The sequence below is a fragment of the Hylobates moloch genome, unplaced genomic scaffold (assembly GCF_009828535.3).
Source record: "Hylobates moloch isolate HMO894 unplaced genomic scaffold, HMol_V3 SCAFFOLD_2, whole genome shotgun sequence".
NCBI classification, from domain to species: domain Eukaryota; kingdom Metazoa; phylum Chordata; class Mammalia; order Primates; family Hylobatidae; genus Hylobates; species Hylobates moloch.
This window is the reverse complement of record NW_026652277.1, coordinates 91,282,443-91,307,004: the sequence shown is the minus strand read 5'-3', so window position 1 is coordinate 91,307,004 and position 24,562 is coordinate 91,282,443. Positions and strand designations below refer to the sequence as shown.

Sequence of the window (24,562 nt, the reverse complement as noted above, 5' to 3'; positions counted from 1 at the left end):
AATTTAAACAAATCAACAACCAAAAAAAAATTTAAAAATAGGCAAAGGACATGAAACAGACACTTCTCAAAATAAGCCATTTATTTTTTGACCAACATTTTCCCAGCTTTGCTCCAGTCGTCCATGTTCAAATTGTTTCCTGAAGGTTTAGGTAGGTCTTTCATTTTTTAATCAAGACTGAAAATTCTTGTCTTTTACTGGATCATTTTAACTGGATCATTAATTATATTTTATATTCCTGCAGTGTAAAATTAGGATATGTAATAATAACAATACAAAAATGCAGATTAATTTCCCCAAATATCAATAAAACATTCTTACATTCATATAACAAGCTACCAAAGACTTCTGCATTATGTAAAGCAATTAAATCACAACTTTTGAAATGACTTAATGGCTTTGCTTAATGGGCTGTATATTGACTCTGTTGTGTCTAGTGTATTTTGTAATGGATGCAAATTTCCTTGACTTTCTATGCTCAATAATAAATGTGTATTGTTATGTAACCAAACAAAGAAATCATATGTTTAATATGGTAGGGACACTATTTAAATTGGATCTAGGTGTTAAGTGCCTTCAGATAACTGACAGACACAAAGAAGCTAAACCCAAGGAAAATCACATTAGTTAGAAACAAGACGTTTTCCGTATAAGAGCTGAGATATTCAGCAAGAACTGTAAAACTTCCTTCCTGAACATACACACAACTTGACATTTTGCCAATGCATTCATGTATATATTATAGTTTTCGTTTCAGATATTAGATCACTACAAAATTAATTGTGGTTTTTGCTACTGAAAGTAATGGCAGAAACTGAAATTACTTTTGCATCAACCTAATAGTAAATTTTTAATAAAACATTTGCAAGTCATTACTGCAAATATCTAAACGTTGAGAGTTGAGAAGAAAGGGGTATTTATTTCGATTTATTTCTACTATCCTATATTTGTGCTATTTGTCCCTCTTTATCTGTTTCTTTTTCTAATTTGTTGTTTTGGGTTGTCTTCTTAAATATTGAATAGATATTTTCCTCACTCATGTTTTCCTCCACAGATTTGAAAGTTACATATTCTATTTCTATGTTTTATTGGTTACCTTAACATTTTCAGCCTGTATACTTAACTTATAAAAATCTGAACGTACTCCTTTAAATAATGATTTTATTAAATTTTAAGCCTGATCACTCCTTCCTAACCTACATGTAATTATTGAATATCATAGGTTACCTTATTTTAAACCCCCCAAAAAGTATTGTTTTAGGCACTCAATGTTGTTTATATTTACCCATATATTTACCACTTTCTTTGTCCTTTAATCCTTTTTGTATTTTCCATGTGGAATTGATTTTATTTTCCTTGAGTATATCTTTTGAATTTTTTAAGAGAGTGTCTTTTGGTTGTGAAATTTCTCACCTTTTCCTCACCTGACAATAACACTATTTTTTATTCTTCAGAATTATTTTTGCTAAGTATATAAAACTACACTGACAGGCATTTTCTCTCATCACATCGAAAATACTCCACTGTTTCCTGGCTTCCATTATTGTTGCTGAGAAATCAATTGTCAATCAAAATATAGTTCCTTTTTCTCTGGTAATTTTTTTCCCAATACATAATAGAAGTATATAATTTTAGGGTACATGTGATATTTTGATACATGTATAAAATGTGTAATCACCAAGGCAACTGGGACATCCATAACCCCCAAAATTGACCCTTTCTTTATGTTGGGAACATTCCAATTCCTCTCTATCAGTAGTTTTCAACTATATGACAAATTATTGTTAACTGTAATCATCCTACTGTACTTTCGAACACTAGATCTTATTTCTTCTATCTTTAACTGTATTTTTATACCCATTTAGCAGTGTTTCTTATTCTACTCTACTATTTATGTTGCTGCAATGACAGGATTTCATTGTAATTATTTTTGAGGCTGAATAAATTCCACTATTTATATGTACCACATTTTCCTTGTCATTAAATTTTTAAATGATATTGATACAAGAGATAGAAAAATTATTTAGGCAGATAGTGAAGGTAAAAGAGTCCGCAGCAGAACTTCCCTTCTAACAAAAAGTGGCTCAATTTTTTTTTTTTTTTTTTGAGATGGAGTTTTGCTCTTGTTGCCCAGGCTGGAGTGCAATGGGGAGCAATCTCGGCTCACCGCAAGCTTTGCCTCTCAGGTTCAAGCGATTCTTCTGTCTCAGCCTCCTGAGTAGCTGGGAATACAGGCATGCGCCACCACATCCAGCTAATTTTGTATTTTTAGTAGAGACGGGGTTTCTCCATGTTGGTCAGGCTGGTCTCAAACTCCTGACCTCAGATGATCCGCCTGCCTCGGCCTCCCAAAGTGCTGGGATTACAAGCGTGAGCCATGGCCTTTTTTTTTTTTTTCTCCTAACAAAAAGCAGCCTGAAAGATCAAGCTGCAAACATAGATAAGGAGGCTGGAAGCTTGCATGGAGGGATGCTAGCAGCTGCACAAAAAGAAATGGGCTACCTGGGGGCCAGCCACGTCCACTATGGGGGTTCCACCTCCCCACTTTTTTAGCGCATACACAGTAAGAAAGAAATGGGTAACATGGACAAGCTCAGTCAGAGAACTCATCTGCATAATAAAAGATTGGGGTGGGGCTGCCAGAGATTCACGGCCTATGTAGATGGCACACCAGGTCCTATGTTTTTCATGCCCTATGTAAATCAGACACCGCCTCCCGACTAGTTCATCTATAAAAACACCTGCATTTCATCACAGATCTGCAACCCATTTTTCTGGGACCCCTCTCTGTCGCAGAAAGATATTCTCTTTTTTTCACCTATTAAATTCCCACTCTTTTTTTAAAAAAACATTTGTACTTTTGCTTTTATTCAAAAGTTCTGTCGGATATATTTCAAGATTAAGGACCACAGTATGATAGTCAGACAAGAACTTAATTTTAGTGTACAAACTGCTTTAAACTACATATACACGTTCAGAGTTAGGGAAATATAGTGTCCTTCAGTTTAAATATTGAGAAAAACTTTGCAAACATACAGAAGAAAAATAATTTTTATATATGTTCCTTTGGTTCACTAAACTTTCTCCTTTTTGGTACTGACTCTTGACTAGAAGAATCAGAGTGATGGAGCACTATTCTCCCAGATTCATGTTGACTTCTCTTCCGATTTTCTTTGGAAGATGTTACTGGTTGATTTCCATTTGCCATTATTCTGAAAGACTTTCCACTTCTTGTTTTGCTTTCAGACATATGAAGTTCCGATGTTTTATTGACTAACTGCTCAACCTGAGAATGAGAAATGGAAAGATCTGGACTTTCTTTATACCTCATAATTTCATCTTCCTCACAAACTAAACTTGGTTCTCCGAGTTCAGAAAATCGAGGGGTTTTTTTTTCCTGCTCTTCCATTTTAGTTCCAATGTCCAAATCATCACTTGTATAATGTGCCTGTTCATCTTCTACATCTTTGTCCCTCAGGATTTTGTGAAGTCGTATTTTTATTTGTTTTGGTGATAGTATAGTTGAATAAATATTTTCCATTCGTTCTCTCTCAGTGGTCACTTTTACTTTGAAGGTGTGAAAAGGTGTTGAGACTTCACCCACATTTAAATACATAGGTTCCCCTTCAAATATAACTCCTTCACAATCACCATCTTTAAAACCGGGAGGATGGTAATCTGGGGGTGTAACTTCATCATAGTAAAAACGTTTCATGGTCAAACAAACATCATTAGGTAAAGGCCCCAGATTTTGCATTAGGATATAAATCTTGCGAATGAGGAGAGTGCTTGCTTTCTTGGTGTCAGTACATAACACGCTAGACTCATTGCTTTGGTTTCCACTTACGAAGTCCCTAAGTGGTCCATTATTGGTGTATTTGAATTTGAATTGGTAACATTCTGAAATTGTCTGAGGATCTTCTGGGTTTGTGTATATAGCTAGAACAGCCATCCTCAGATATTTTTTCTGTAAAGCATCGTAACATCCTAGCATCCATTTCACTAACTGTGTAGATCCTGGGCAATTTTTATCTTCTCTCAGTATTTTGACACAAAGATCATCTAAATATCTGGTTCCATAAGCACATTCTGGAAATATTCCTCTCAAATACGTGATACAGGATACTGAAACTGCGAGGAGCCTCTTCACTAACACCAAAGACTGATGTTCAGGTGATATCTTATTGGGAAATACCAGTGCAGTCATGGAAGTCCTCTGCAACTGGGCAGTGGCCATCTTCTTCTGATAAAATATTTTCTTTAATTCAAAACTATGTCTGAGGGGCAGGCGCTGGAAAATTCCCACTCTTAACCTCACTCTTAGTGTGTCCACATCTTTGATCTCCGTGGTTGTGAGACAACAAAACTCTGATGTTACTCCAGATAATGAAGCTGCTTCAATATATTTTGAGGGTACATGTAATATTTTGATACCTGTATACAATGTGTAATGATCAAATCAGGGTAATTGGGATATCCATCACCTCAAACATTTATCTTTTCTTTGTACCACATTTTCTGTATCCATTCATCCACTGATGGACATTTAGGTTAATTCCAATATTTCAATTATTTATTTTTAATTTTTGTGGGTACTATATATATATACACTAGGTATATATATTTAATTGGGTACCTAAGATGTTTTGGTGCAGGAATACAATGCTTAATAATCACATCACGGAAAATGGGATAGCTGTCCTCTTAAGGATTTATCCTTTGTGTTACAAAAAAATCCAATTATACTCTTTTAGTTATCTGAAAATGTACAGTTAAATTATTATTAACTATAGTCACCTTGTTGTGCTAGCAAATAGTAGGTCTTATTCATTCTTTCCAACTATTTTTTGTATCCATTCACCATCTTCACCTCCCCAGCACCCTCCACTACCCTTCCCGGTCTCCTATAAGTATTCTGTTACTCTCTATCCCCATGAGTTCAATTGTTTTGATTTGTAGATTCCCACAAATAAGTGAGAATGTATAAAGTTTGTCTTTCAGTGCCTGGCTTGTTTGACTTAACATGATGACCTCCATTCCATTCATGTGGTTGCAAATGACAAGATCTCATTCTTTATGGTTGAATAGTACTCCATTGTGTATATGTACCACGTTTTCTTTCTCCATTCATCTGTTGGACACAGGTTGCTTTCATACCTTGGCTAATATGAAAAGTGCTGCAACAAAAATGGGAATGGAGATATCTCTTTGATATACTGATTTCCTTTATTTTGGATATATAGCCAGCAGTGGGACTGCTGGATCAAATGGCAGCTCTATTTTTAGATTTCTGAGGAACTTCCAAACTGTTCTCCATAGTGGTTGTACTAATTTAGATTCCCACTAACAGTGTACAAGGGTTCCCCTTTCTCCACTTCCTCACCAGCATTTGTTATTGCCTGTCTTTTGGTGTTTGTTTTGAGACAAGGTCTGGCTCTAGCATTCAGGCCGGAATGCAGCGGTGTAATCTTTGCTCACTGCAACCTCCACTTCTTGGGCTCAAGCCATCCTCCTACCTCAGTCTCCCAAGTAGCTGGGACTATATGCATGCACCACCACGCCAAATTGTTGAATTTTTTTTTTTTTTTTTGTAGAGGCAGGGCTGCCTAGGCTTGTCTTGAACCTGTAAGCTCAAGTGATCCACTTGCCTTGGCCTCCCAAAGTGCTGGGATCAATGGCATGAGCCACTGCGCCCAGCCTTGTATGTCTTTTGAATATAAGCCATTTTAACTGGTATGAAATAATGTCTCATTGTAGTTTTGGTTTGCATATATCTGAGGATCAGTGATGTTGAACACTTCTTCATATGCCTGTCTACCATTTGTACGTCTTCTTTTGAGAAATGTCTGTTCAAATATTTTGCCTGTGTTTTGATTGGATTATTAGATGTTTTCCTCTTATTTGTGGCTCTTTTACACACATAAAATTAAATACCTAGGAATTAACCAAAGAAGTGAAAGATGTCTATAATGGGATTTTTTAAAATTTCTTCTTCAGATTGTTCACTCTTCGCATATAGAAATGCTATTGATTTCTGTCTGTTGATTTTGTACCTGGAAATTTTACTGAATTTGTTGATCAGTTCTAACAGTTTTTTGGTGGAGTCTTTAGATTTTTCCAAACATAAGATTGTATCACCTGCAAACGAGTAACAATGATAATTTGACTTCTTTCATTCTAATTTGAATGCTCTTTCTTTCTTTCTTTTCTCTGGTCTCTCTAGCTAGGCAAACAAATGGGATCTCTGTCTCTGTTTTGAGCCACGTAAAGCTGGGGGTGAAGTGACACACACACCACTGTGGCCACCACCACTAGGACTATAGTGGGTCAGACCTGAAGCCAGAATGGCACTGGGTCTCACCCAAGGCCTACTATAACCACTCCCTGGCTACTGGCTATGTTTGCCCAAGACCCTGGGTTTCTACAATCAGCAGGTGGCAAAGCCAGCCAGTCCCGTGTCTTTTTCTTCAGGGCAGTGAGTTCCCCCAGGCCCTGAGCAGGTCCAGAGGTGCTGTCTGGGAAACAGGAACTAGTGTCAAAAACCTTAGAACTCTACCTGATACTCTATTTGTACTGCTGTTAATCTAGCACACAAATCACAAGACAAAGTCCTTCCCACTCTTCCCTCTCCTTTCTGAAGGCAGAGGAGCCTTGCTCGTGGCCGTTGCCACCACAGGCCCATGGAGTGTACTGCCATACTGTGGTTGATGTTCTCTTAAGTCCCATGACTCTTCAGTCAACTTGTGGTAAATGCTGTCTGGGCTAGGACTTACCCTTCAGAGCAGTGGAGGCTTCCTTCTGGTCCAAGACAGACCCAGAAATGACATCCAAGAGCCATGTCCTCGAATTGGGGACCTCAAAAGCTCACTTGGTGCTCTACCCCTATGTGGCTGTGCAAGACAAAGTCCGTTTTACTTTACCCTCCACTTTTCTCACATAGAAGAGTGTAGCCCCATAGCAACCATAGTTGGTTGCACCTAAAGCCAGCAAGTCTCAGAGTTTCACCCAATGCCCTCAGTGTAGTACCTGGGTATCATTGCTGGTTATTCAGGGCCCAAAGCCTCTTCAATTAGCAGGTAATGAATCCTGCCATGCCTGGTTTCTTCCCTTTAAGGCAACATGCTCCATTCTGGCCCAGGCTGTGTGTAGAAATGTCATCCATGAGCTTGGGCCTGGAAAGGGGGCTTCACTACTCTTGCAGGCACCCTATCCTACTGTAGCAGAGCTGGTATCCAAGATGCGAGACAAAGTCCTTCCCACTTTTACCTTTCCTCTCCTCAAGCAGAAGGAAGGGGCCTCTTTTGGAGCTGTGAGCTGTGCATCCTGGGGTTAGGGGAGGAGTGATGCCAGCACTCCATTAGCCATCCCTGCTGGTAACTCAGTAAGTCCCCCCAGTCCACTGGCTCTGGGCTCAGTTCAGCACTAGGACTTGCCTAGAAGTTGCAGTTCTTGTGGCCTAGATTGCCTTTCAAGTTTATTTAGGGCCCCAGAATACCTTCAGCCACGGCAGTGAGGTTTGTGGGAACTCAGGTTTGGACCACTGGGATTGGCAATTCCCCTCTGGCTAGGGCTGGTTTAATGCTCTCTCTGTGGGCCAGTGTCAGCTGAGTTTGGTCCAGTTTTGCTTTCTGCTGTAACAGGTAGTGCTGAGTTCAATGCCTCACAATTACTGCACTCTCCCTCTTGCCAGTGCACAGAAGTGCTCTCTGCACCATGCCTCTGCTGCCGGGGGATGGGGAGAGGTGAGGTCCACAACTCAAGACTGTTTTTCCTACCTCTTCAGTGCCTCTTTGAGTGACATGAAGTTAAAAGCAGGTACTGTGAGTGCTCACCTGATCTTTGGTTCTCACTAAGGTGCTTTTTTTTTCTGTAGATAGTTGTTAAATTGGTGTCCTTGCAGAAGGTACAATTGGCAGAGCTTTCTATTCTGCTGTCTTGCTCTACCTCCTGATTCCATATCTTGACTATTGTGAATAGTGTTGCAATAAACACAGAAGTGCAGATATCTCTTCTCTATACTGATTCCCTTTCTTTCTTTGAGGTATAACCAGTAGAGGGATTGCTGGATCATATGGTAGTTTCATTTTGAGGTTTTTGAGGAAACTCCATACTGTTTTGGCATAGTGGCTGTACTAATTTACATTCCCACTAATAATGGGATATGAGTGTTCTTCTTTCTCCTTATCTTTGCCAGCGTTTGTTATTTTTTATCTTTTTGATAAAAGCCATTCTAACTGGAGTGAAATATTATCTCATCATGGTTTTGATTTGCATTTCCCTGATGATTAGTGAAGCTGAGCATTTTTTATATACCTGTTGGCCATTTGTATGTCTTCTTTTAAGAAATAGCTATTCAGATATTTTGCCCATTATTTAACTGGGTCATTTGATTTTGCTGTTGAGTTATGTTCCTTACATATTCTGTTTATTAATCCATTGTCAGTTGGATAGTTGGCAAATATTTTCTCTCATATCTCTTCACTTTGTTAATTGTTTCCTTTGCTGTGCAGAGGATGTGATGCCATTTCTGCTTTTGTTGTCTGTGCTTTTCAAATCTTACCAATAAAATATTTGCTCAAACCAATATCCTGAAGCATTCCCCATTGTTTTCTTCTAGTATTTTCACAGTTTTGGGTCTTAGATTTAAGTCTTTAATCTACTTTGATTGATGTAGTTGTTAAAGATTTTTCAGCTAATCTATAGCATTCCATAGTTTAAATTACATAAGTGAGATGTTCATTTATTTTTATTTATTCTGTTTTAGGTTCACCACTTTATAGATTGATTTTTTTCATCACATCATCAAATTCCTCAATTTTTTTTCAAATATTGCCTCTACCTCATTCATATTCCTCTATTTCTAGAACTCCAACTTTTAAAATTAGATTAGAATTTTTTACTCTGTTCTACCTCTTTTCTGTCATATTTCCTCTTTTTCTGATTGTGTTACTTTCTGAATAAATTCTTTTTTTTGTTTGTTTTTTTTGAGACGGAGTCTCGCTCTGTCGCCCAGGCTGGAGTGCAGTGGCGCAATCTTGGCTCACTGCAAGCTCCGCCTCCCGGGTTCACGCCATTCTCCTGCCTCAGCCTCTCCGAGTAGCTGGGACTACAGGCGCCCGCCACCACGCCCGGCTAATTTTTTTTGTATTTTTAGTAGAGACGGGGTTTCACCGTGGTCTCGATCTCCTGACCTCGTGATCCACCCCCCTCGGCCTCCCAAAGCTGAATAAATTCTTCAGATCCATCATCTAGTTCACTAATCTTCTCATGACATATTTAATCATCCATCATACCTGACCATTATTTATATTTCAATATTTTTTCTTTCTAAAATTTTTACTTTGTTCTTTTTTAAGTCTGCTTGTTGCTTGTTAATTTTATAGCACGTTGGTGTATTTTAATCCTCTCTTTTGAAGCATATATATGTTAAAAATGCTAAGTGTTGCCATTTTATAGTGTGACTGATAAATCTAATATCTAAATGTTTTGCTAGTTTGAATTATTTATTTGTTTACTCTGTTGGTGCTCATTCATATTGCTGTGTTTCCTTGGGTGCTTGTGATTTTGGCAATTAACTTCCATTTACTAGAACTTTCTCTGCAAGTATTCCTTGAGGCCTGGTTTGCTATTGGGTAGCTAGTTTTCATTTCCTTCTTTTAAGTTCCTGAAGATGCTACCAACCTGGTACACTTCTAAACTAAAATAGTATTAATAGCCTCTTTGAACTACCCAGATGATATGAATTCAATCTGCAATGCTTATGTACCGACATATTAAATTACTAAGAAAACTTTATCTCCCATAAATCTAATGCTAAGTTTTAATACAACTAGTTATTTTGTAATCTGTTTTCTATTAGCCCTCTTTATTCAGCTCCTTGGAGTTCTGTGCCAGGAGAATCACCTATGAGACCTGAGAGAATCACCTATGAGACCCTACCTTGAGTAATTTTGTCTCTTGTTACTATCTGCCACTGCCCTACAAAAATTAAGGTTTAAGTTCATCTGAATGTTGGCAATTATCTTCAGGGGGATAGTTCCACTTGCCTGTCAGAATTGTTATTTCATATTCGTTTTTGACCTCTGAGGGAGGCTGAATCAGAGTGCATCTTCTTCCACAATCCCAGAAACAGTCCTTATTATGTCAATTAGCGTGTGTATATGCACATGCAAAAACACACATATATGCACATGTATGTGCTTGGGTTGTTTCAGTTTTTGTTGCATCTGAATCCATGAGAGCCCTTCAAAAAAACCATCTACATAGCCTGTGAACCCTATCAGCAATACCATGTAATGATTTCTGCTTGTCCTGGAAAGGAGATTAAATAAAATTCAGATTCTTGTAACCTTTCCTCAAAGATAGAGACTACGTAATGTCATCAAATTCCCTGTTAAATCTTTTTATTTGTTTGAGGCTTGTGTAGTTGATTGCTTGCTTATTTGTTGCTTGCAACAAATCATACTCTGACATTACCCACAAATAATTGCCCTAGAAATAAAAGATGTAATTTTTAAATCTGTGTATTAATTTTTATATAAATGCTAACTTTGTGGTCACAATTCCAACAGACTGATGACATTGAATATGATTCTGTCCTTACACCTAGGAATCACAATCTGTGGAACTTGAACTCTTTCAAGGAGACAAGCATAAGGAATATTTCTATGTGTAGTGGACATTGGTCACGTTTTCCGACTTGTCAGCTGCTTTTGAGTGTTCTTGCTTTGTTTGAGTAATTCCAGGCTCAAACAGTGCCAGAGCACCAAGATAAAGGCAGGAAAAATAGAATGGTCCCATTTAAGACTTTGAATCGGAAATGAGTAACTTAGGAGGTAGAACAAATTCAGCTTCCATTTGGTAGGCTTTATGGAGCAGTGTTGGTTTTAAGACCAACTGCTAGCTAAAGGAGATATCATGCTGTTGGAAATTGCAGTACAATAAAGAAAAGTTCCAGCAAATAGGATGTTCACTGTGGCATCAATATTATCAGACCAATTTTGCATGGTTTGGTACATTGTTCCTAAATGCTTAGCTTTGGGCCTGGTTCTCTAACCCTTGCCTCAATAATGTGTGCAACTCAATACTCTCCAAATAAACTCCTTTTAATTTAATTAATCAGAGCCAGCTACTGCTGTTCTCATCTGAGAACCAGAACCAAAACGAAAGTCAATGCCAGGAGCACTACAAGGAAAAAAGGGCCCAGCCATTTACAGCCTGGGAAGCCAGTGACTCTTGATAGACACTATAGGCAGGTAGTTGCATGCTGGATCTGGGGTATAGACAATGTGCCAGCTGAGGTTGGAATGTTAAAGCAAATGCTACCAAATTTTCAGAATATTTGTGTGTAGTAGACTTAACTTTCTGTTTTCAGCAAATTTCTACAAGAAAGAGATGAAAACCTTAATGATTAGCAACTGTTCTATTTCTGAGAAAGATATGTTAAATCTTCCACTATAATTGTTAATTTGTCAAATCCTTCTTGTAGTTCAGTGTTTGCTTTATATATTTTGAACCCATATTATTTCATCCATACAAATTTAGAATTGCTGTATTATCCTGGTGAGTTGAAACTTGTATCATTATGAAATGCCTCTTTAATCTCTAGTAATGCTTTCAGCCTTAAAATCTATGTTGTCTGATACTGGCATAACCATGTCTTTTTCTATCCTTTTACACTCAACCATCTGTATCTGTGAATTTAGGGTATGTCACTTGGGTAATCAAGGGGGTGGCTTATGGTAGACGCTGCTGGTTGTCTGTCTGTTCCCCATTTGTTTACGTGGTTCTCAATTATTTCCAGTATATCCAACTAAAATAATTCACTTTCCTTACCTTACTTGCAGTTGTGATTGGTCATAAGATGGTTCTGGCCAATAAGCTGCAGGTAGAAATTCATCAGGAGGACACCCTTTCTGAATAAAAGGCAAAGTCCATTTTGCCCTTGAGCTTTTCCGTTATTCTCACCTGGAATTTCATACATAATGTCTGGACACATAGCTGCCACTGTTGTGACCATAAGGATGAATGACACATGCTAAGCAGGTGAGAGTGGCAAATGGAAAAAGTTAGGCCTTATGTCTTTGTGGAGGCTTGCCTGCCTGACTCTTGACTTAAGGCTTCTCTGCTTGAAAGAAATAGGCCTTACTTAAACCAGTGTTTTGGGGAGGGGTTCTCTATTAGCAGCTGAACACATTCTTTTTTTTTTCTTTTTGAGACGAGTCTCACTGTCTCCCAGACTGGAGTTCAGTAGCGCAATCTCGGCTCACTGCAAGCTCCGCCTCCCGGGTTCATGCCATCTCCTGCCTCAGCCTCCCGAGTAGCTGGGACTACAGGTGCCTACCACCACGCCCGGCTAATTTTTTTGTATATTTAGTAGAGACAGGGTTTCACCGTGTTAGCCAGGATGGTCTCGATCTCCTGACCTCACGATCTGCCCACCTCGGCCTCCCAAAGTGCTGGGATTACAGGCATGAGCCACCGCACCAGGCCCACATTCTTAAGATACAATTGTAATGTTAGGATTCAGAATCTCCAGGAAAGGGGTATCTGTACACTTAGAAATACCAGGTTCAGTTAGGGAAGTGACTCTGTTCTTCTCTCCTGTTTTTGAAGCCAGAATGATCAGTGTTTATGGGCCTTTGCAGATATATCTTTCTTCTTCTCTTATATGTGGCTGTTAATAAAATTTCTAAATAGACAACCCTCTATTCCTAAAAGCATTTTCTAATTTGGAGAGATATATGGTTTTGTGGTTAAGATCACAGTTTCTGGAGTCAGCGATTGTTCATATCCTGTTCATATCCCCACTGTTTGGTTACTGCTTGTGTGATACTAAGCAATCTCTTAATGTTTCTGAGCTTATTTCCACATCTCAAAACTGGGGAGAGTAGTAATGCCCATGTCATATAGTTATGGCAGGATTAAATGCAGTTCTTCAGAAAAGCATGTAGGAGAGTGTATATTGACTTTTTTTTCCATCAACAGTTAAAATTTAAAATTTGGAACCATTTTAGAATTTCTGCATTGGTTGAAAGAAATTTAAATTCCATTCCAACTCTAAAATTCAATAGCTCTGTTAAATATATGAGGGTTGTGTGATGGAGAAAATCAGAACAAAAAGTTTTAAAAAAAATAGAATGGGAGAGGGAGGCTGAGTTTACTCAGATTCATGTACATGTATGGTTCTGTACATTTACTTTAATATAACTTAGCTTTGGAACTACTAAAAACACGATAACTCATAGTCTAGAGTGATGTTGGATTTGCCAGTTATGTTCCTCTACAAGAAGATATCTTAAAATAAATAAACATTCCAACATGTTGTGACTCTTAATTTTTTCTCCTAATACTTTTCTTGTTTTCTCCATAACAAAGCTGGAAGCCATCCATAAGTGTTATTTAACATTTATAGAGCACCTAATAAGTGCAAGGCACTGGCATCTATTATACCATAACACATTATTGTCTCTCATTTTGAAAATGAGAAAACTGGAGGGTGGAGCCAAGATGGCCGAATAGGAACAGCTCCGGTCTCCAGCTCCCAGCCCCAGCGACACAGAAGACAGGTGATTTCTGCATTTCTGCTTGAGGTACCGGTTTCATCTCACTAAGGAGTGCCTAACAGTGGGTGCAGGACAGTCGGTGAAGCGCACTGTGCACGAGCCGAAGCAGGGCGAGGCATTGCCTCACTCGGGAAGCGCAAGGGGTCAGGGAGTTCCCTTTCCTAGTCAAAGAAAGGGGAAACAGACGGCACCTGGAATATCGGGTCAGTTCCATCCTAATACTGTGCTTTTCCAACGGGCCTGGAAAACGGCACACTAGGAAATTGTGTCCCGCACCTGGCTCAGAGGGTCCTATGCCCACGGAGTCTCGCTGATTGCTAGCACAGCAGTCTGAGATCAAGCTGCAAGGCGGCAGCGAGGCTGGGGGAGGGGCACCCGCCATTGCCCAGGCTTGCTTAGGTAAACAAAGCAGCCAGGAAGCTCCAACTGGGTGGAGCCCACCACAGCTCAAGGAAGCCTGCCTGCCTCTGTAGGCTCCACCTCTGGGGTCAGGGCACAGACAAACAAAAACTCAGCAAGAACCTCCACAGACTTAAATGTCCCTGTCTGACTGACAGCTTTGAAGAGAGTAGTGGTTCTCCCAGCGCACAGCTGGAGATCTGAGAACGGACAGACTGCCTCCTAAAGTGGGTCCCTCACCCCTGAACAGCCTAACTGGGAGGCATCCCCCGGTAGGGACAGACTGACACCTCATTCAACCGGTACTCCTCTGAGACAAAACTTTCAGAGGAACTATCAGACAGCTGAATTTGTGGTCTCACGAAAATCCGCTGTTCTGCAGTCACCGCTGCTGACACCCAGCCAAACAGGGTCTGGAGTGGACCTCTAGTAAATTCCAACAGACCTGCAGCTGAGGGTCCTGTCTGGTAGAAGGAAAACTAACAAACAGAAAGGACATCCACACCAAAAACCCATCTGTGCATCACCATCATCAAAGACAAAAAGTAGATAAAACCACAAAGATGGGGAAAAAACAGAACAAAAAAACTGGAAACTCTAAAAAACAGAGCACCTCTCCTCCTCCAAAGGAACGCAGTTCCTCACCAGCAATGGAACAAAGCTGGATGGAGGATGACTTTGATGAGTTGAGAGAAGAAGGCTTCAGACGATCAAACTACTCTGAGCTACGAGAGGAAATTCAAAACAATAGCAAAGAAGTTAAAAACTTTGAAAAAAAATTAGAAGAATGGATAACTAGAATAACCAATGGAGAGAAGGGCTTAAAGGAGCTGATGGAGCTGAAAGCCAAGTTTCGAGAACTACGTGAAGATTGCAGAAGCCTCAGTAGCAGATGCGATCAACTGGAAGAAAGGGTATCGCTGATGGAAGATGAAATGAATGAAATGAAGAGAGAAGGGAAGTTTAGAGAAAAAAGAATAAAAAGAAATGAACAAAGCCTCCAAGAAATTTGGGACTATGTGAAAAGACCAAACCTACGTCTGATTGGTGTACCTGAAAATGATGGGGAGAATGGAACCAAGTTGGAAAACACTCTGCAAGATATTATCCAGGAGAACTTCCCCAATCTAGCAAGGCAGGCCAACATTCAGATTCAGGAAATACAGAGAACGCCACAAAGATACTCCTCGAGAAGGGCAACTCCAAGACACATAATTGTCAGATTCACCAAAGTTGAAATGAAGGAAAAAATATTAAGGGCAGCCAGAGAGAAAGGTCGGTTTACCCACAAAGGGAAGCCCATCAGACTAACAGCTGATCTCTCAGCAGAAACTCTACAAGCCAGAAGAGAGTGGGGGCCGATATTCAACATTCTTAAAGAAAAGAATTTTCAACCCAGAATTTCCTATCCCGCCAAACTAAGCTTCATAAGTGAAGGAGAAATAAAATACTTTACAGACAAGCAAACGCTGAGTGATTTTGTCACCACCAGGCCTGCCCTAAAAGAGCTCCTGAAGGAAGCACTAAACATGGAAAGGAACAACCGGTACCAGCCACTGCAAAAACATGCCAAATTGTAAAGACCATCGAGGCTAGGAAGAAACTATAGCAACTAACGAGCAAAATAACCAACTAACATCATAATGACAGGATCAGATTCATACATAACAATATTAACGTTAAATGTAAATGGGCTAAATGCTCCAATCAAAAGACACAGACTGGCAAACTGGATAAGGAGTCAGGACCCATCAGTGTGCTGTATTCAGGAAACCCATCTCACGTGCAGAGACACACATAGACTCAAAATAAAGGGATGGAGGAAGATCTATCAAGCAACTGGAAAACAAAAAAAGGCAGGGGTTGCAATCCTAGTCTCTGATAAAATAGACTTTAAACCAACAAAGATCAAAAGAGACAAAGAAGGCCATTACATAATGGTAAAGGGATGAATTCAACAAGAAGAGCTAACTATCCTAAATATATATGCACCCAACACAGGAGCACCCAGATTCACAAAGCAAGTCCTCAGTGACCTACAAAGGGACTTAAACTCCCACACAATAATAATGGGAGATTTTAACACCCCACTGTCAGCATTAGACAGATCAACGAGACAGAAAGTTAACAAGGATATCCAGGAATTGAACTCAGCTCTACATAAAGTGGACCTAATAGACATCTACAGAACTCTCCACCCCAAGTCAACAGAATATACATTTTTTTCAGCACCACACCACACCTATTCCAAAATTGACCACATAGTTGGAAGTAAAGGTCTCCTCAGCAAATGTAAAAGAACAGAAATTATAACAAACTGTCTCTCAGACCACAGTGCAATCAAACTAGAACTCAGGATTAAGAAACTCACTCAAAACCGCTCAACTACATGGAAACTGAACAACCTGCTCCTGAATGACTATTGGGTACATAATGAAATGAAGGCAGAAATAAAGATATTCTTTGAAACCAACGAGAACAAAGACACAACATACCAGAATCTCTGGGACACATTCAAAGCAGTGTGTAGAGGGAAATTTATAGCACTAAATGCCCACAAGAGAAAGCAGGAAAGATCCAAAATTGACACCCTAACATCACAATTAAAAGAACTAGAAAAGCAAGAGCAAACACATTCAAAAGCTAGCAGAAGGCTAGAAATAACTAAAATCAGAGCAGAACTGAAGGAAATAGAGACACAAAAAACCCTTCAAAAAATTAATGAATCCAGGAGCTGGTTTTTTGAAAAGATCAACAAAATTGATGGACCGCTAGCAAGACTAATAAAGAAGAAAAGAGAGAAGAATCAAATAGATGCAATAAAAAACGAAAAAGGGGATATCACCACCGATCCCACAGAAATACAATCTACCATCAGAGAATACTACAAACACCTCTATGCAAATAAATTAGAAAATCTAGAAGAAATGGATAAATTCCTCGACAAATACACCCTCCCAAGACTAAACCAGGAAGAAGTTGAATCTCTGAATAGACCAATAACAGCTTCTGAAATTGTGGCAATAATCAATAGCTTACCAACCAAAAAGAGTCCAGGACCTGATGGATTCACAGCTGAATTCTACCAGAGGTACAAGGAGGAACTGGTACCATTCCTTCTGAAACTATTCCAATCGATAGAAAAAGAGGGAATCCTCCCTAACACATTTTATGAAGCCAGCATCGTCCTGATACCAAAACCTGGCAGAGACATAACCAAAAAAGAGAATTTCAGACCAATATCCTTGATGAACATTGATGCAAAAATCCTCAATAAAATACTGGCAAACCAAATCCAGCAGCACATCAAAAAGCTTATCCACCATGATCAAGTGGGCTTCATCCCTGGGATGCAAGGCTGGTTCAACATATGCAAATCAATAAATGTAATCCAGCATATAAACAGAACCAAAGACAAAAACCACATGATTATCTCAATAGATGCAGAAAAGGCCTTTGACAAAATTCAACAACCCTTCATGCTAAAAACTCTCAATAAATTAGGTATTGATGGGATGTATCTCAAAATAATAAGAGCTATCTTTGACAAACCCACAGCCAATATCATACTGAATGGGCAAAAACTGGAAGCATTCCCTCTGAAAACTGGCACAAGACAGGGATGCCCTCTCTCACCACTCCTATTCAACATAGTGCTGGAAGTTCTGGCCAGAGCAATCAGGCAGGAGAAGGAAATAAAGGGTATTCAATTAGGAAAAGAGGAAGTCAAATTGTCCCTGTTTGCAGATGACATGATTGTATACCTAGAAAACCCCATCATCTCAGCCCAAAATCTCCTTAAGCTGATAAGCAACTTCAGCAAAGTCTCAGGATACAAAATTAATGTATAAAAATCACAAGCATTCTTGTACACCAATAACAGACAAACAGAGAGCCAAATCATGAGTGAACTCCCATTCACAATTGCTTCAAAGAGAATAAAATACCTAGGAATCCAACTTACAAGGGATGTGAAGGACCTCTTCAAGGAGAACTACAAACTACTGCTCAATGAAATAAAAGAGGATACAAACAAATGGAAGAACATTCCATGCTCATGGGTTGGAAGAATGAATATCGTGAAAATGGCCATACTGCCCAAGGTAATTTATAGATTCAATGCCATCCCCATCAAGCTACCAATGACTTTCTTCACAGAATTGGAAAAAACTACTTTAAAGTTCATATGGAACCAAAAAAGAGCCCGCATCGCCAAGTCAATCCTAAGCCAAAAGAACAAAGCTGGAGGCATCACGCTACCTGACTTTAAACTATACTACAAGGCTACAGTAACCAAAACAGCATGGTACTGGTACCACAACAGAGACATAGATCAATGGAACAGAACAGAGCCCTCAGAAATGATGCCGCATAGCTACAACTATCTGATCTTTGACAAACCTGACAAAAACAAGAAATGGGGAAAGGATTCCCTATTTAATAAATGGTGCTGGGAAAACTGGCTAGCCATATGTAGAAAGCTGCAACTGGATCCCTTCCTTACACCTTATACAAAAATTAATTCAAGATGGATTAAAGACTTATATGTTAGACCTAAAACCATTAAAATCCTACAAGAAAACCTAGGCAATACCATTCAGGACATAGGCGTGGGCAAGGACTTCATGTCTAAAACACCAAAAGCAATGGCAACAAAAGCAAAAATCGACAAATGGGATCTCATTAAACTAAAGAGCTTCTGCACAGCAAAAGAAACTATCATCAGAGTGAACAGGCAACCTACAGAATGGGAGAAAATTTTTGCAACCTACTCATCTGACAAAGGGCTAATATCCAGAATCTACAATGAACTCAAACAAATTTACAAGAAAAAAACAAACAACCCCATCAAAAAGTGGGCAGAGGACATGAACAGACACTTCTCAAAAGAAGACATTTATGCAGCCAAAAAACACATGAAGAGATGCTCGTCATCACTGGCCATCGGAGAAATGCAAATCAAAACCACAGTGAGATACCATCTCACACCAGTTAGAATGGCCATCATTAAAAAATCAGGAAACAACAGGTGCTGGAGAGGATGTGGAGAAATAGGAACACTTTTACACTGTTGGTGGGACTGTAAACTAGTTCAACCATTGTGGAAGTCAGTGTGGCGATTCCTCAGGGCTCTCGAACTAGAAATACCATTTGACCCAGCCATCCCATTACTGGGTATATACCCAAAGGACTATAAATCATGCTGCTATAAAGACACATGCACACGTATGTTTATTGAGGCACTATTCACAATAGCAGAGACTTGGAACCAACCCAAATGTCCAACAACGATAGACTGGATTAAGAAAATGTGGCACATATACACCATGGAATACTATGCAGCCATAAAAAATGATGAGTTCGTGCCCTTTGTAGGGACATGGATGAAACTGGAAAACATCATTCTCAGTAAACTATCGCAAGGACAAAAAACCAAACACCGCATGTTCTCACTCATAGGTGGGAATTGAACAATGAGAACTCATGGACACAGGAAGGGGAACATCACACTCCGGGGACTGTTGTGGGGTGGGGGGAGGGGGGAGGGACAGCATTAGGAGATACACCTAATGCTAAATGACGAGTTAATGGGTGCAGGAAATCAACATGGCACATGGATACATATGTAACAAACCTGCACATTGTGCACATGTACCCTAAAACCCTAAAGTATAATAAAAAAAAAAAAAGAAAATGAGAAAACTGGGGAACCGAGAGACTAAACACTGCATCCAGATTCACTTGTATGTTAAATAGGGCTAATGGGATTTAGGTTAATCCATGTAAAATCTCTAATTTTGTCAGTATAATTCAAAACAGAAAACAATTTTGCACAAGTTTAATCATTTTTTAAGACAAAAAATAGAACATTGTTCCAGAAGTATTAAGGAAATAGGAGTACTTTCATAATTCAAACTTGAAGAGTAGCTTTATTTTTCTTAAAGGAATGACTTTCTTTTCCAGAACGAAGAAACTTAAGGACCCCAGTAGATCAGTGAAGATGGAAATAAATGCAATGTTTTGAGGATTTATGTACCCATGAGCTTACAACCAAATTGAATATGAATATGTATATACATAAAAAATAAATACTACCTATGGAAAACATATTTTTGATGTAGCAGATTAAAAACAAGCTTTTCCAAAAGAGAGGTAAATTTATTCAATAAGAAAATACATTAAGCCACTTCTGGCCTTTTAATATCTTCAAATTCTAACAGATTTCCTTCTAACCAGAGACCATTGTTATACAAGAAAATTGTTAGCTGCTATAGTACATTCGTATATTACTATATGATATAGTACATTCGTATATTACTATACTATATAGTATATTCATATATTACCAACTGAAGTAAAAAAATGTCAGTTTGATACAGATCTTCTAAGGTTATGAATGTGTATTTTTATTACATTTCTCAAATATGATGCAGCAACCCACAGTGGAAACACTTGCATTAAAATGACACTCAGACCAAATGTTCATGCTTGAATCTCTCACAAGATGCCTCTAATGAAGTGGTGAATAGGCATCTATGAACTCTAGTTATTTTAATTTGCTAATTGATATTTTATTACCACCTTAATCTAAAGAGCCCTTGTATAAATTTATATGGAATTAGATAAAATTATAATAAACCTACAGTGTCATTTGAAGCATCTATATTCCAATGCAATCAAGAAAAAAAGTCTCAGAAGAGCCCTCAAAACCCTGAACCAATTAGCCATTTATTTGTTCTCTGGATTTTTTGCTGCCTCTTTCACTTCTATCCTATAGTAGAAGCAGGAAGTTATGTTCATTTTTAGTATACAAAAATACTGTTATTATTTTAACCTTCTAGAATATTGCAAAGTCTGACATGCTTACTTACCTGTTGACCTTCCCTGGTTTTGTATACATTGAACGATTTTACTTTAAGCGGAAAAATGTTTTTCATATAAACATCTAGCATCATTTCCCCAGGTGTATTAAAAAAACTAAAATTCTAAATATAGAAATAAATGGTACGTAGACCAACAAATATCACCAAATGGCAGCAAGCAAAACTTCCCACCTCAATACCTTCAAAGGCTGACCTAAAAAGTTTGTTTAAGGCAGGGTTTCTCAACTTCGGCACTATTGACATTTTGGGCAGGATAATTCCTTTTTTGTGGGGAGCTATCCTGTAAATTGTAGAATGTTTAGCAGCATCCCTGGCCTCTACAACCTGGATGCCAGTAGCAACAATTTCCCACACCCTCTCCATACTATGTACTAAGCCAATCAAAAACATCACCGGACATTGCAAATATCATCTTTGGGGCAAAATTACCACTGTTGTAAAGAATTAGCTCCAGATGAATAAATGTTTACAAAACATATTAGTTGGTTTGGGGTTATCAAGTTTTAGATAATCTTTCTATCATTCCATGTTATGTATTTAAGTTTGCTATAAAAATATTTTAAATCTTTTGAAAAAATACAGTAAACTATGGCACGAATTAGGTAGGGATAATGTTTGTCCTACAGTTTTAACGTATGATAGGAACTCAGAAATTGTAGATTGGATTGAGGAATGGATAAATTTAAAAAATTCTCATTAAGGGAATGAGATAGTGGTTTGGTCTAAAGTCAAGCATGATTAGTCATGACCCAGCTAGCCACTGTAGAACTGAACACTGACAGCCCAGGCAAGGGGCCCAGGCAAGGGCTGGGGAGAATGGCCTCGATATCAGGTGTGGGCAGGAAATATTCTGCTAGGCAGAAGAGTGTATTCTTTTTTGTAGAATTATGCACTAGCAGGTTATTCAATGTGTATAGCACAGAAATGCTGGAGCCAAGATGACATCCAGAGGTTCAGTAGGTGGGCAGGCAGGCAATTGACATTGCGGAAGTAGGTAAACCTGTAACAGGACTCTAGTCACCATTTTAAGATATGGGTCAATACTTCAATTCCTGAGAGATGACTGAAACAAAAATGAGTATGTCCCATGATAGTGTACTGGTTAGGTGGCAGAGATAAAGACTTAAGCATGCAAATGACTTTAGTATATTTAACAGAATTGAGGGTGTGGCTGTACTCATAGTCTTCCCTTGTACTGCATAAGTAGATTCATGGTAGTTTGTATGCTTTAGTGGGCAATATTTTAAAGCTTAGATTGCAATTATATTAATACATATATATGTGTTTATATATGCACTCACTAAATTACACATACATGCATGCTCTTGGCTTTAAAATATTCAAACTCTGCCAGGTGCCATGGCTCACACCTGTAATCCCAGAATTTTAGGATGCCAAAGGAGGAGGATTGCTTGATCCCAGGAGTTCAAGACAAGCCTGGGCAACATAGTGAAACGCCGATTCTACAAAAAATGAAGGAAAAAAAAAGGCTAGGTGTGGGGGCATGAAACTGTAGTCCCAGCTACTCAGGAGGCTGAGGTGGGAAGATTGCTTGAGACCAGGAGTTCAAGGCTGCAGTGAGCTATGATCACTGCACTGCACTGCACTCCAAATTGTGCAACAGAGTGAGACCCTGAGACCCTGTCTCTAAAATAAAAAATAAAAAGTATCCAAACTCTGGAAGATTAATTTGGAATAGAAACACCATTATTCTGAGTGAATGTAATCCTATAATATAACCATATGAAAAATGTAATGAGAGTTCAAGGCTGTTTTCTAACAGAAAGACCTATAACAAAGATCCAAAATCTCAGTTCAAGGGCTTTATAGTGACCACAAACCTTGCTGTCCTAGATCCTCCCTGATAGAAGTGTCATCAAGGTACTCTCAACCAAATCATGAGAAATAATGCAGATTACCAGGGAGGTCAAGGAAGTTCTAGCTATTCCAAATTTTCCCATATAAGTCATCCTGAAGATATCCTCAAGAGAATCTTTGTAAAATTCATTCCTTTGGCTGGGCATGGTGGCTCATGCCTGTAATCCCAGCCCTTTGGGAGGCTGAGGTGGGCAGATCACGAGGTCAGGAGTTTGAGACCAGCCCGGCCAATATAGTGAAACCCTGTCTCTAAAATACAAAAATTAGCCGGGTTTGGTGGTGTGTGCCTGTAGTCCCAGCTACTCAGGAGGCTGAGGCAGGAGAATCGCTTGAAATCGGGAGGTGGAGGTTGCAGTGAGCCGAGATTGCACCACTGTACTCTAGCCTGGGCAACAGAGTGAGACTCCATCTCAAAAAATTAAAAAAAAAAAACAACTCATTCCTTTAAGAATTACAGCCCAAGGGCCCATAATCTGGGATTGATTAGCTAGGTTTTAAAAATTATTTCCAAGAGTCTGTGAGTCTCAAAACTTGTAATTGTATGCAAAATTATAAGGTTTTTAAAACTTTTTGGAAGGCTTTCATCAAATTCTCAGACCTCTGCCATTCAGAAAAACTTTAGAATCATAAATTCACAGATATTCTAGAATAATGAATTCAACAGCTCTCACCAGACATCTGAAATATCACGGATATTTTAGAATGAAAGGATGAAATATCCATTACCATGTGAATATTGCTGTTAAAAGTAGAATGATATGCAAAACTCTATACATTAAGGTTTACTTTGTTTAGTTGTATCTAGTAGCCCTTAATAAAATATACATCTGTGACTGCATAGCCTGGTACACTATGAGACATAGTTGCTTTCATCTGCTTTTAAACTTCACAAATAGTCACCTGAATGAGATCATCTGCAAAACTTAAAGTTTATCTTCTGGGTTATCTCAAGGTTTACTCATATAATCCAGTTTTGTTTTGTTTTTTTTACAAGTTTACATTACTATTTTTTTGTATCTGCTAAATTTCAGCTAAATATTAACAATTACAGAAGCTAATGTTTCAGAGAATTAATCAGCTATTATTTCAAATTGCAGGCTAAATCACAAATGGAACTCAAGCTAAATCTTCTTATACATAAATATGAGTAGTAGTTAACATTTACTGAGTACTTATTATGTGTCAGCACTAAGATAAGACCTTTACATAAACTATTTTGTTTAACCACCCCAAAAGTCCTGTGATAAGGATATTATTATCCTCACTTTAAACGTGAAAGAAACAAAGACTTAGTGAGATTTGGTAATCAGCCAGGAATCAGGATCCCACAATTCATAAGTTTCTTTATGACTCCAAATCCCTAGCATATTTTAAAATATATTTAAATATGTATTACTATTTATTGCTCCACTTTCGATTTTCCGATTTTTGTCATCAAAACTTATATTGGGTCTGTGGCCCCCTGCTTCTTTCTTTCTTTCTTTCTTTTTTTTTTTTTTTTTTTTGAGATGGAGTCTTGCTCTGTCGCCCAGGCTGGAGTGCAGTGGCCCTATCTCGGCTCACTGCAAGCTCCTCCTCCCGGGTTCACGCTATTCTCCTGCCTCAGCCTCCTGAGTAGCTGGGACTACAGGCGCCCACCACCACGCCCGGCTAATTTTTTGTGTTTTTAGTAGAGACGGGGTTTCACCGTGTTAGCCAGGATGGTCTCGATCTCCTGACTTCGTGATCCACCCACCTTGGCCTCCCAAAGTGCTGGGATTACAAGCGTGAGCCACTGCGCCTGGCCTGGAAGTATTCTAAATACTCCAAAAAACAGGACCATTCTGTAGTTCAGTG

At 38.8% G+C, this 24,562-nt stretch overlaps 1 protein-coding gene across 1 annotated transcript; it reads right to left on the bottom strand.

Moving 5' to 3' along the window:
- Window positions 1-3,052: 3,052 nt before the first annotated feature.
- Window positions 3,053-4,237, bottom strand: LOC116475451 (HORMA domain-containing protein 1-like). The gene has a single exon (XM_032754389.1). It carries the CDS (start codon window positions 4,235-4,237, stop codon window positions 3,053-3,055), a length of 1,185 nt encoding a protein of 394 aa, XP_032610280.1.
- Between the last annotated feature and the right edge of the window lie 20,325 nt (window positions 4,238-24,562).